At 47.3% G+C, this 13654-nt stretch overlaps 1 protein-coding gene across 1 annotated transcript in view; it reads right to left on the reverse strand.

Annotated features, from left to right (window-relative positions):
• Positions 1 to 13654, reverse strand: part of Adam19 (ADAM metallopeptidase domain 19) — an 86139-nt gene that overhangs the window by 48095 nt on the left and 24390 nt on the right. Inside the window, exon 4 of the mRNA XM_050138661.1 lies at positions 2297 to 2375. Within this exon, the coding sequence (XP_049994618.1) occupies positions 2297 to 2375 (79 nt within the window). The remainder of the gene's footprint in view (positions 1 to 2296; positions 2376 to 13654) is intronic.

Here is a 13654-nt window from a genome sequence, read left to right on the forward strand (position 1 = left end):
AGATATTATTCCCAGGAGTTTAAGGGGGAAACTAAAGGTTAGTTTAAGGGATCCCAGCTTCCGGGCCAAGATCAGTAGATATGAAAACCTGAACCCCAACAACTTGGCCCCGAACCCAGTCCGCTACCATTCCCAACCTGCAGAATCAGCACCTGACTGGATTATCTTGCCAAAGCTGTTCTACCCTCTAGAAAGTGGACACGCTCTAGTCCGGGTCTTGCCCCTTTTAAGCATAGCCAAGTTACTTTTCCTCTTCTCAATCCCCTCAACTGTAAAACACGGAGTTAGAAATAATAGTTATAAATCCCCATAAAAATCGGTGACTCATCTCACCCTTCCAGAGCACTGAGTCAGTTACCAGCACAACTAATTTCTGCGATTGAAAATAACAAAAGTACTCAGTACGGTCCAAAGGGTTGATTAAGGCCACACAGCTAGTGAAAGCCAAGACCGCAGCCCTGGCTTCAGATCCCAACGCCTGTAAGTCTGGCTGTTGGAACACATCCCCAGACCTGTTCCCCCAGTAACCTGACCTAGATTAGGGCTGTATCCTACAGGGCTGGCTAATGAGTCTCGATAAGATTCCCAGAACGACTATTAAGTTTGAAGGCCCAGCACAGCCCTCAGCATTTAGGCCAAGAGCAGCTATGGATTCACTCCGGTCCCGTTTCTCCTTGGTTTCTCAGTTTCCAAATGAGAAGGCTGACTGGGAGCCCCCTGGGCCTGGGTGGGGACTTCACAAGAATCCAGCAGTGGTGGATGGAAGAAAACCATGATCTTGGCCCAAGGTTCAGTCAGGATCTGCTTCAGCCAGCAGGGCCTTCAGGAAGGAGGGGGAATCAAGGGACCCGGGGACATCCTCTCCCCCTGCTCCTCTCTGAAAGACCCTTAACACATCTCTGCTTGGTGCACAGCGTAGGAGCACAAAGAGCAAGTCAGAGCAGCCATGAAGTCATGGCATTCCGCAGCTCTTGGGGCTGAGGGGGCCACCCCAGGGGGCTTTCACAGCAGGAAGCATGAGCTCATGGCAAACTTGTGCCCTGAGACCCATTCTTGACTTTATGGCTGTGGAGGTGGGAGGGGCTGGACTCAGAGGAGGGAGTTTTTGTGAAATTGAAATGGCTGTGGGCTTTCTCCACATGGCGCTTACCCAGCCCTTTGCCCGTTCCTATTCCTGGAAGCAGAGAACAGAAGTCTGAAGAAGGGAAAAGCATGGGCCAAGGGGCTCTGCGGAGGTGTGGGTCACAGCTGGACAGCTTCCCTGAGAAGGCCCAGTCTGCCCGCTGCTGTCACTGGCCACACTCCCAACTTCTTTTCCCACCTAGGAGAGTCTTGGGAAGACGTCCCACTGACCTTCACATCCCCTTCAGCAACCCAGCTACTCTACTGTAGTAGCTTATGTGTACTTAGACAAGTCCAACCTTAAAGGGACCCATCCTTTCCCCATTCCAGGGAGTTGGATAAACTAAGCTAACCTGCTAGTAACTGCCAATTGCTATCTGGTTAGACATCCGCACACGGGCAGAGATATTTGAAGATGGAGTTGCATGAGAATCTGTTTCCATGGATACTGTTAGAGGGATCCCAAGCAGAGGAGCCTCTCCTGTTCTCCTCCATCCACGTCATACATCACGTCTCTTGCCTCAGAAACCCCAAACACAAAAGGTCAGTGTAGCGTGCGCTCTTCCCCTTCCCATCGCATCTCATGATCCCAGGCTCAGAAGCCTGGGTCTGGTCCAGGGCTTCTCCCCTGAGGCACCAACTGGGTGGACGAGATGGCGGGATAAATCTACCATGAGGCCCTGCTCTGTGTCCAGTAGGATGCTTCACAGAGTCCCTGGCTTCTGCCCGTGGGATGCTAACGACATCCAACCATCAGCAAGCATGTGCAAGTGTGCCTTGCAGGAGAAAAAAAGAATCGCTGCTTCTGCTTGAGATCCGCTGCTCTGGGCCTGTGAACTCTAAACAGAAATCGCCATGGGAAGAGCCAGCAAATCATGACACACAGAATGTACTATCTTAAACATCCACCAGTAGGGTATAAATTAAGTGAAATAAATTAAGATGCAAAACCATTTTCAAAATGATGACTCTTCGATCATATGCAAAACTTTCCCACTAAAAACAACTCTGAAGGGGAAATGTTCAGTATTAAGACTATTAGCTTCTGTTTGTGCTCTCGGTCTTAAGTCAGGGGACATAAGTCCTTCAGAGAAGGGCTTTCCATAACTTATTTCCTCCGCCCAGAAGAGCGGTACCCAAATACGGCAATTGCTGATGGCCACGTGTAACTCACCTCGGACTTCAAGGTGGTGGTTTGAGGGTTGCCATTTGCAGTGTAGCAGGTTTCTGTGTAGGCTGGAGCAAAAAGGTGTCTGGAAAAAAAAAAAAAAACAACAAAAACAGACATTTGCATCTTTATTGACAGATTCCATCTTCCTGGTGACGGGGCCAGTGACTTTAACTGAACCAGGAAAGGCGGCCCCAAACTAGAAGAAACTGGGTGGCCATTAAGGAACCAAGAAACAAAAAGAAAACCAGGAGGAAATTTATCATTGGTTTTATATTCAGAGATCATCACTCCAGCCCGATAGAATAGACAATACTGAACCAACCATCTTAATTAGTTTTCCTGGGTCCTGAGAAAATGGGCATGCAACCACATCCACAATATCCCTGGGTCAGGGGACCCTATTGTGATACTAACTTTCAGCATGGTGGCCTCACGTTTTCTTTAGGAGAATAACCTCTGCAAAATGCTTTTGATGGGGTTATCGATCAAGGGGGTCCACCTGGTCACAAGTCAATGGAGTGCCAGGTCTGAGCAGAAGATAGGAAGAGTCATTGTCCAAAAAGCTGCTGAGGCCGCTCTTTATCATCTCCTGAGACCTGCTCGTTCTGTTGGCCGCCATTCCAACAAATTCCCTTTTTCTTTTCCAAATGTGGATACTGTTTTTTCTCTCGCAACAGACCCTTTGAAGCTGCAGTTCAGGATCCCTAACCAAAGGAGATACAGAATAGGCTTCCTAGGATTTCTCTCAAAGTGAAATGAAAAATAAAAGAACCAAACAGATGTTTCAATTAACAGAACTGATCCCCAGAAAGTCAAGGTCAAAGAGCAAAGTGGTTTCTGATTTCTAATGAAGCAAAACACCACAAATTCAAGGATGACAGAAAGAAATGCATATTTATATACAAATGTGGAAAATCTACAAAAGTCACAGGGCATTTCAGAAATATATGTATTTCTTAATTCCATTTTAGTGAAAAACTAAATGTACCCCGAATGCATGTACTAAAAACAACCGGCAAGGCCAAGAGTCCTTCGTCAATGCTGACTATCTCGGGGGAGAGCGGATTTCCCAAGACAAGTTACATATTGCTGCAATTAAAAAGAATACTTATCAAATATTTTGAAAACAGGAAACTTAATTCAAAACTCCTTTTAGAAGAAAACACAGGTTGAGGCCAGAAAGAACAGTCAATGAAATCCGCAGAGACATTAGATTTTGGAAGAGGTGACACTTCCCGTCGGAAGGGACATGGCTCCAAAGTCAAAGCCGGACTCTTCCCACCCCAGGATGCAGTCAGAAGGCAGATGTCTCAAGAATTAGCATTCAGGTTTGAAGAGAAGCAGAGAAATCCAAGAGGCATGTGTAAAACCAGAAAAACCCAAAACCCAGCTGGCCCAGAGGACTGTTCAAGCTCATTTTCTGTGTAGCATCCAGAAGATTCAGAGCAGAGTCATTCACGGTGGGAGAGAATTCAATAGTTAAGTCTCCCAAGCTGTGTCTTCCCAGAACTTGCAAGTTTACTCAACGGACGATATAGTTAACTGTGGACAAAATTCTGAGTAGTTCAGCCTGCCAGGGGCTTGGGGCATGGGCTGGGATCTGAAAGACAAGAGGCCTTGATTCCAGCTCTGACCACTGCTGTCTCTACAACCACTAGCTGCTTACGGTCCCTCTCCTTCGCTTCCTCTTCCCAAGAACGAGGGAAACAAACCTACTGAATCAAACCATATAACGATACAGGTAGCAAGCTGAACACCAAGCACTGCAGAGTGGGGCTGGGTAGAAAACAATGATCATCACCATTGCTTTTTATTTTAGTCTAACTGCTGGAAACAGCGCCCATAGCCCAAGCAGGCCATGAACTCATTATGCAGCCAAAGATGAGCCCTGAAGTTACCATCCTCCTGTCGCTACCTCCCAAGTGCTGGGAATTACAGGGCGGATAAGTGATAACGTGCCCCGATTTATAGGTGCTGAGGATTGAGCCCAGTCCTCATGAGTGACAGGCCAGTATTCTCAGCCGTTAAGCCACATTCCCTGGTGCCTCCCTATTGCTTTTAGCAAGGCTTATGATAGAAGGACCCAGAAAAAAATGACTGGATTTTCCTGTGTCTCTCTCTAACTCTCCTCAGCGATTAATTCGCTCCATACGTCACTTAGGAGAGACGATGAAAAGCAATTAGCTCATCCCTATGCTCCATTTCCTGGGTTGTTTCCACAGGCGGCATAATGGACGGCTGGTCAGAAGTTCAGAGTTTAATGGCGTATCCTGGGTGCCAGTGGAGAGAAGTAGATTTTCCCACAGGAAATGTGTTTGAGGTAAATACACTCTAAGCTTATTCTGTGTCTTAACAGGGGGGGAAATCACGTATCTGGCAACATTAAAATGAGCCAAAAAGGGGTAAGAGTGGGGGATGAGCCAAAGAGAATAACCCAAAGTGAGTCTGTGAGGTATCCACATGTTCATAGGAGATGGCTTCCCTGCAGCTTAGTTGGAGGGTTGTCCTTATCGGCATAGGACTCTTAGGAGTCTCAATATTTAAATTACCTGAGAAAATAAAACAGATTGTCACCAGACTACATACTCCCTTGAAAGCAGGGACCATGGTTGTCTTTAAAAGCTCCAACTAGCTTCCAAAGCAGGCAATACACATCTATCCTGAACAAATGGATGAGTAAATTCATGAATTAATGAACAAATGGCCCTCCTACCTAGTATAAGAATCTACCAGACAGCCGTTCAACAAGAGAAACTTCCAGAGACTGGGAGCTCCTGAAGCTACCCGCTCTGACCTCAAGTCCTCTCATAGGTAAAATTCTCACCCTGAATTTAAAATGACCTCGCTGTATCCAGCACCTACTGGCTTCATCCTGTCTCTAGAATCCAAATCTGGAGGGTACAGCCTGTTCCCATGGCTACCTAACCACCATTTCTAAACAAAGTCTACTTATAAAAAAACGCAAGTTAGGAGCTGGGGAGATGGCTCAGGAGGTAACAGGCTCCCTACATAAAGGCGAGGACCTGATTCCCAGCAATTAAGTAAGAACAACCCAGTGTAGCAGCCTGTGTCTGCTAAACCCAGAGTTGCAAAGGCAGAGACAGGATTCCTGGAATCTGCAGGCCAGCCAATCTAACAGAAATCAGTGAGCTAGAAACTCAGTGAGATCCTAGTCTCAAAAAAAAAAAAAAAATTAGGCGGAAAGCAACAGAGAAAGACCCAAGCATCCACCATGTGCAAAATGTAAAATGCAAAGAATATGGGGTCACACCCCAGACCTATGGCATCAAAAAGAAACTGAGGCTGGGGCCCAGCCTTCTGTCTTACAACTCCTCCCCACAGGTGATCCCAATGCAAGAACAAGCCTAGAACCAACACCCTAAACCACAAGTTTCTGAAAAAACTTCAGAAATGTGTATACACATCTGAACGTACAAGCCCCCTCTCCTTCCTGCCTCCACCGCATCCTGGATTGATGCAAACTGACAAGGTTACTCCCCGCCCACTTAACCACTAGGCTCTGCTGTTTCTGTACCTTCACAGCACACCTGAGAGGTAGGGACTCTTACCGTTCCTACTTTGCAGACCAGGGGCCAGAAAACTCTTAAGTGGCCACGATGTTGGTGGAGCTAGGTTTCAACCCCACATCTGAGAGCCAGACTCTTTGAGCAGTCTGTTGCTCTGAGCCTCTGAGATGAAAACATAAAACCAAACCGCTGCCTACAACTTGTATATCAACAGTTACGATAACGATAGTGGCTCTGAGGTTATATAGCATGTCGTGACCAAGGCAACTTGGATACAAATGTCTGCAGAGAAGAGCCATGGGGTAAACTAGCACAAGCTGAGCTAGTTCTATCCAAATAACCCTTCCCCTACATGGGCTATGGATGTAGATCAAGAAGGTCCCTCCTTCTAGAAAAGTCCATCACCATCTATACACTTTTACCAATGGGGGCAAAGTACTGCTTTCAAAGACTCTCCACTGGCCCCAAGAGAAGGTTGAATATGTCCATGCGCCCAGGCAGGAGGATCCCGGCACTGTGCTCAGAACAAAACTTGCTGTTATTTTCCCAGAGAGGAGACCAGATGCATGGATGCTAAGTGGCCAGCTGTCCCTTCTCAAACTACATCTTTCACTCATCTCTCTGAGAGGGGGCTGGCGCAGCACGGTGGCAGGAAGCTGCCTCTTACCACTGGCATGCGATAGGGTTTTCAGGAAAGGACTTGTGAGTGATGGAGATCCAGGATGAGGGGGAGCCTATCCAGGCTTCCCACCCTCCTCTCTCTCCCCCATGGGCTTTGCGAGACCAACCATTTCTATCGTACTCTCTTGCCTCCAGTCCTGTCCATTTCTGCACTAAGGAACCTATGGGTAGGCAGAGAGCAGCAGAAGGGTCTCCGTCACGTCTTAGTCATCATATAGCACACGGCACTGCAGCCCTAAACAGGGGCCAAACCCTAGTCACTCAACCCCGAAGTCCCTCAACGAAACCTCCGTCGTGGGGGTGTAGAGATGGCTCCGTGCTTAAAATCACTTGCTGCTCTTTGCAGAAGACCCAGGCTAGGTTCCTCAGGACCCACATGGTGGCTCACAACCATTACTCCAGTTCCAGGGGATCAGACACCCTGGTCTGGCCTCTCCTGGCACCAGGCATGCAGATTATGAACATATAATACATGCAGGCAAATACTCATACACACGAGGAAAAATAAATAATTCTTTAAAAAAAAAAAAAAAGTGAGGTAGGTCCACAAGGAATCAATAAAAATTTAAAAAAAAAAAATGAAAACACCCTGAATCTCCTGAAGCCAACCTAAGAAATTAAACTGCACCCTCCTCACCACCCCCAGGCACTCTCCTGAGAAGAACAGCATCCACCTTGGCAATCTAAAACCACTAGAGCAGCCAAGACCCAAAGCATAAAGCCTTTTCTAAGGTTTGTGGCCTTCCAAGGCCCACCAGCACGCTTGCAAAACTATATATTAACAGGAGTTTCAGATGGTTCTCTTAGCACCCCCCCCCCCCCCCCGCCCGGAGCGAAGAGCACAGATAAAGCAAATCCGTACAAAGTGCTAACAGCTTCAAGCCACCTTGAAAAACAACCCCTTCCCATGTGCTCGGCACGAACAAACGTTTCTCTGCTCCTTCCCAGGCTATTTTTACTGCTGCCCCTCCCCCCTGGCCTATTTCATCCTTCTGAGACTATCCAAGTGTCTGGACACATGGAGTCACAGATTCGCAGATTCGCTTTTCCCCACTGCAGACTCGCTACCTGATATAGCTTGGCCTGGGGTGGGGGCTGGCCCTCATCCTGTTCAAGTTAGTCATGTGGCTGTCTCTTTTTTCTCCCTCACACTCTTAATCCAGCCGAATCACACTACCACACCAGGAAAGACCGTGAAAACAAAAATATGAAGCCCCAGGACCCACTGAGAATTAGATTCTCTAAGGGACTAGTAAGAAATCTGTCTTTAATAGTTTTGCCAGGTGATGCTTTTTCATGCTCTGGGAACGATCCAGCTCTGTTAGGTTCACTTTAACTTTTGAACTTTTTCTGAGTTTCCTTCCTAGTCTTCTATTCATCTCTACCACAAAAATCTAAAAACAAGCAGGCCTCTAATCCCTGCACTCAGGAGGCAGAGCCAGGAGGGTCTCTGAGTTTGAGGCCAGCCTGGTCTACAGAGAGAGTTCCAGGACAGCCAGGGCTACACAGAGAAACCAACATCCCCCCCCCCAAAAAAAAACCCATAAAAATAGGTAATGTTTTAAGTGTAGGTTAAAAAAAAAAATCTAACAATGACACCAGCCCACCACAAAGGAACCAAGGGTGTCCCTGCTTTGGACACTACAATAGGATCTTGTGTACAAATGTGTCCAGCTGTATTCATAGCTCTGTGGTCTGAAGGGAGCTGACTGCACACACCTCATCTACACCCTGAATGTTTAGAATTGAGTGCCAACTGTACTGGACTGTCCTTCCAAGACATGAAACAAGGCAAGGATGACTGTGGGTCCTTTTAACCTCACAGGACTCTGAGGGAGGAGAGAGACTGTCAAGACACAGGCTCTAGGAGGCCCAGCCAAGTTTCTCTAGGTCCCAACTTCAGCACACTACTTACAGTGAATTAGGGTAGCTCTCACACAACCCTGTAAAATAGATGTTCTCCTATAAAGCCTTAGTGAGGGGCTATAGAATTGCCAAGATTTCCATTCAATAGAAAAGATTACACTTAAAGGCTACTGTTTTCCCCTATGGTTTAACCAGCAACTCAGCAATCCTTTTTCACTGTATATTAAGGGTTTTTGTTGTTGTTGTTGTTGTTGTTTTGGTTTTTCGAGACAGGGTTTCTCTGTAGCTTTGGAACTCTGTCCTGGAACTAGCTCTTGTAGACCAGGCTGGCCTCAGACTCACAGATATCTGCCCGCCTCTGCCTCCCGAGTGCTGCACCACCACCACCCAGCACATTAAGTATCTTTAATCCAAAATGTTTGGGACTGAAGTGTTCCAGGTAGCAGATATATCTATTGCAATGCTAGGGGTGAAGGCCTGGGCTTAACAGACATTGGGCAAGCACTCTACCATCAAACTATAGCCACAGCCTCCGGATTTCCATTAAATGGAAGCAGTAATGCCCAGGACTCCCTGGCACTGCAAGTATTGCTGAAAATCAGGAAGTGTTGTTCTAATGGAATGGCCTCTGCTAGTTCACAGTTTGAATAGACAAAAATCAAAAATTCACATGCATTATTTTCTTTTAATTTGGTTCTCCAGAAGGGTAAAACTTAGAAGAAAAAGCCAGCTAGAGCTGTTTCGGGACCAAGTTCTCCAAACCAGCACTCTGCTTGGTCTTCCTCTGACTCTAAAGGAATGGAAACAGATTTGCAGTCCCACTGCCAAATAAGGCACTAATAAGTCCAGGGGCGCACAAGCACAGGCATTCCTTTGTGGGGAAGCAGAAGGGCCCTGGAAGGCTACTCCCATGGTAAAGAGCTGAGCCCTGCACCCACCCAAGGGCTCCCTTGGCTAGGGCACCAATGTCCAAAGCAACCCTAAAAGCAAGATGGTGCCACTCACCAGCCCAGCTCTCAAAGCCCAAATTGATGGGTATTCTGCCTTTAGCTTCCTACTAAGGACATCTCTAAACAAGGCATTAAAGCGGCACTCCTCTCTATCAGCAGCTTCTCATTTGTATCTTCTGGTTTCTAAGGACCACACACCACACACACACGCACACGCGCGCGCACACACACACACACACACACACACCAATAGCTCTTGATCCTGTGTGCTGCTTCTATGTTGTGCTCAATGGATGGCAGCGTGAGCACTATTTATCCTTCAGCTGATGGGATCTTTATTTAATCCTCTCCTTGTCTCTCTCTTGGCTGTGGCTGTAAGAACTATCCATCTGTACAAATAGGACAGGGCTGCTGCTGTCTCGGATTCAGGCAAGTTTAGCTGGCAGGAGATCTGAGGGGCCCAGGAAATGGCTCACCGATAAGACACCCTACGTAGCCCATCCTAAGACACCCTACGTAGCCCATCCTGGACGCTTACTGGAATTGGCTGGTTACGAACGGTTTCGGGGAAATTAAATTTTCTTAGAAATACAAAATTCTAGACAGCAAGAACTATTCCCTGATAGCAGCCTGTATGGTAACCGGTATTTAGTAAATAATCACAGCCGTTGTTCATCAGATTAGCAGAAACCACAGAGGCCGGGAGGGGACTACCAGGGTGTGGGGGAAGTAGAAGCGGGGTGCAGACTAGCCAGCCATACTATGAAGAAGGGCTTTCAGAATGAGCCCCAGGGGAATGGAGGAGAGCAGTTTCCAGAGATCACCAGACTTCTGAAGACGTGCAGAAGGGAAAACCAGGTGTATCTGACCCTGAAAAACAAACAAACAAACAAACAAAAACCCAAACAAACAAAAAAAACCCAAACCAAAAAAAAAAAAAAAAAAAAACCAGAGCAGAGCAGCATCTGAGAACCACAAACTTACCTCCTCAAAGATGGTTGCTTCTGTAAGTAAGCTGGACCCATGATTCTTAGCGTCTCAGAACATAAGTGAATAACATCAAAACTTGAAGGGCCACCTGGACCACAGAAGACCATTGTCCCTACCTGCCTAGCATCTGGGCCAAGTTCTAAAGATGACAGTGACCTAATTTGCTCTAGCAAGAAGCTCCTATCTCTCTGCACTACTGACTGGGGTACTGGGAATCAGTCAAGGCACTTGCTCTTACTTGGTCACAAGCCAGGACTGGCATCTACATGTCATGTCAAGGGACACCTGTATCTATCAGAGTACCCCCATCCAGCATCAGCTCCCAAAGGGTCTATCATCCCTGATCCTGCCCAAACCATATCCTTTCTGTATCCTTACCACACACTTTTGCATGGGACAGAATAAGTATGCAAGCCAATGAATCTACCACAGCAGGACAGTCTTTACATCCTACTCTCTCTGCTCAAGTCTTCCCCTTTTACAGATAAAGGGTCTGAAAAGGTAAAAGCAACGTATCAACATGGCAGTTCTAATTTGTCTCCAAATCCAGCAGTCTCGACACCCAAGAGTATGTGCAATACTGGTGGTAGTTAAGTCAGGCGTTGGGCAGAGGAAGGCTGTTCGCTCAGTCTCGCTCCTGTTCTGTATCACAGGCAGGGTAAGAGGGTGTAGAAAGCCTGTGTTCCTCGTGTCCCGATTTCATCAGACACTTTTAAGTGCCTGGCTGTACTCCAGGACCTCGTCTGCGTTCCGGATCCTATAACTGCAACCCCACTCATACCACAAATGTTGTGTAAGGCCAGTCATGTGCCGGGCATTGTGCTAGGGGATTGAGACTCTGTCCTCAAAGGCAGGTATCATTTCCCTACCCTATGGGGACCTGCCTCTTCCAGGATGAAGCTCAGAGGAGGTGAGTCATGAAGGCACCAGAAAACAGTTGAGTGAGGACCCTTAGCAATCCGTGAAGAACTGACGGAGCACGTGAAAGCAAGTTTTACCAGTAAGTCCCCAGAAGGTCCGTCCCCACATCACAACCCACCCTCCTTCCTTCTTAAAATTGCCAATTTCCAGTTTCCTCTAATAAGCTGTATATAAAATTATCAGGGAAGAGTACATATATGTGCACGTGCATTCCTGTGTGTGACTGTACGTGTGTGATTGTGTGGGTGCTGAGGGTAAGGCTGGCCAAGATGCCGGGAACATGGAGTCCCTGGCTCCACTCTTCCGGACACATTTGCACGTCACACACCTAAGAATCTATGCTGACTTTTGCATTTGTGTGTAAACCCTAAATCTAGGATTTGGTTAAGTCAAGCAATAAAGAGCTTCAGAAACAGGGCCCCTGTTAGCCCTCCCAAGCTTAGATCACCCTTTCCTTTATCCCTCCAAAGGAATCCTTTCCCCAGAATCCCCCTCTCCAGAAAGAAGATTTTGAAAAGAAAGAAAGGAAGGAAGGAAGGAAGGAAGGAAGGAAGGAAGGAAGGAAGGAAGAAAGAAAGAAAGAAAGAAAGAAAGAAAGAAAGAAAGAAAGAAAGAAAGAAAGAAAGAAAGAAAGAGACCATGCTTGATATAATGCGGCCATTCTAGCCACTTGGCCCATCTGGACCTCTCTCAAGGGAGGCTGATGCAAGAGGAGACTATGAGGCCCAGGCCAGTTTTCTACAAACATACCCCGACTCGGAGGAGGAGCAGGAAAACATGGGGGGACATGCAAGCAACTGGAAAAGAGCCTTAAGTCCTTGAGTCATAAAGACCTGAAAAGACCCAGCTTGGTCAAGAAGCTAAGAAGAGCCTAGCCAAGCACAACCCACTCAATGGTATAATTGTTTGCAACTAAAGCTAATCTGAGACCCCAGAGAGGCCCCCAAGTGAACTTTCTGTTGCTGGATAGGTAGAGGCAGAGAATCCCCTGCTCCTGAGAAGTGAAGTACTTAGAATTTTAGGAGAGGAAGGGCTGGGGAGACAGCACGGTAGCTAAAGGGCTCGCTGTGCAAGTCTGAAGGCCTGAGTTCAGGTCCCCAGCATTCACTGCTGGGAGACCAGGACACAGAAGGATGCATGGGGGCTGCTGGCCAGCCAGTTTAGACCTCCAGTGAGCTCCTATCTTGAAGAGACCCTATCTTTAGGAGCAAGGTAGCAATGAACATGTATAACTCTATGTATCTCTGGCCTCTCCGTGTGCAGAGACACGTGGTGGAGACTAGCGATCATTACCTTTTCTCTAATGAGAAAACCAAGATTTGAATAAGAACATGGCCTATACAGGGTTTGGTCACAAGCTAAGCAAAACCCAAGGGACATGACACTATTGTTCTACCTATTACTCAAGCTGAAAATCATGAGATGGTCCCTGCATTCATCCACGTCCTCTTTCAGCCCGTACTTGCCATATCTCCCCATCTCTATGACTCCAACCTTACAAATCTCTCAGCAACCCATCCTCCTCCCTCCATGTGGGCCATCAACCCATCCTCCTCTCTCCATGTCCCTATAGCAGACCTAAAACTACTTGGAGTTGTCTTAACTGTTCCTTATTATCACTTCCCACTGCTCTCAAGATAAAAAAAAGTCTGCAAGACCCTGCAGAGACTCATTCCTAGACCACCCCCACCCCCAGACCTGGGCCCGTCTTCCGTTCCTTCCTCCTGTTCTGTCCTAATCACAGAGGGTATCCTCACATCTTCCAACTGGTCCTCAGACTGTTGTTTCCCTTACAAGGACTAGCTACACACACTTAACCATCACTGAGCAGACTAGACCACACCATACTCCTTTATTTGCTGTTCCTGGAAGCCTCCGATACCCTGAGCTAGGACAGTTCTACCGCACCCTCTGCTTTCTCCAACTAGCGGCCCACCTTGTTCTACTATAACCGCTTAAGTGTCTTCTCCACTAGACACAAAGCCCCTTGGTGGCAGGGACTGTTCTCGCCACTACTAATCCCGAGACCACCAGCCACACAGTTGACACTCCGGAGGTTTGCTGAGTGACAGGAGAGAAGGCAAGACAAAAGGAGGAATTCTTAATGATGGCTGAGGAGATGGCTCTGGAGATAAAGTGTCAGCAGGCAAACACAAACATCTGACTTCCATCCCCAGAACACACATCTTTAAAAAGCTGGCTGCTGATGGTGCAGAGTCTTTAATCCCAGTGCTGGGGAGGCAAAGACAGGAAGATCCCAGGGCTCATTGGCCAAGATGCCTGGGGAACTCCAGGATGGTGAGATGCCCCTGTCTCAAAAACAATTAAAATTTCAAAAAGGTGGGTGGTACTTGAAGACCCCAATATCCAAGGCTATCCACTAGCATGCGTGTGCACACATGCACACACAAACACACACACACACA

The sequence above is a fragment of the Alexandromys fortis genome, unplaced genomic scaffold (genome assembly GCF_014885135.2).
Source record: "Alexandromys fortis isolate MF-2015 unplaced genomic scaffold, M_Fortis_MF-2015_v1.1 scaffold_11, whole genome shotgun sequence".
Lineage (NCBI taxonomy): Eukaryota > Metazoa > Chordata > Mammalia > Rodentia > Cricetidae > Alexandromys > Alexandromys fortis.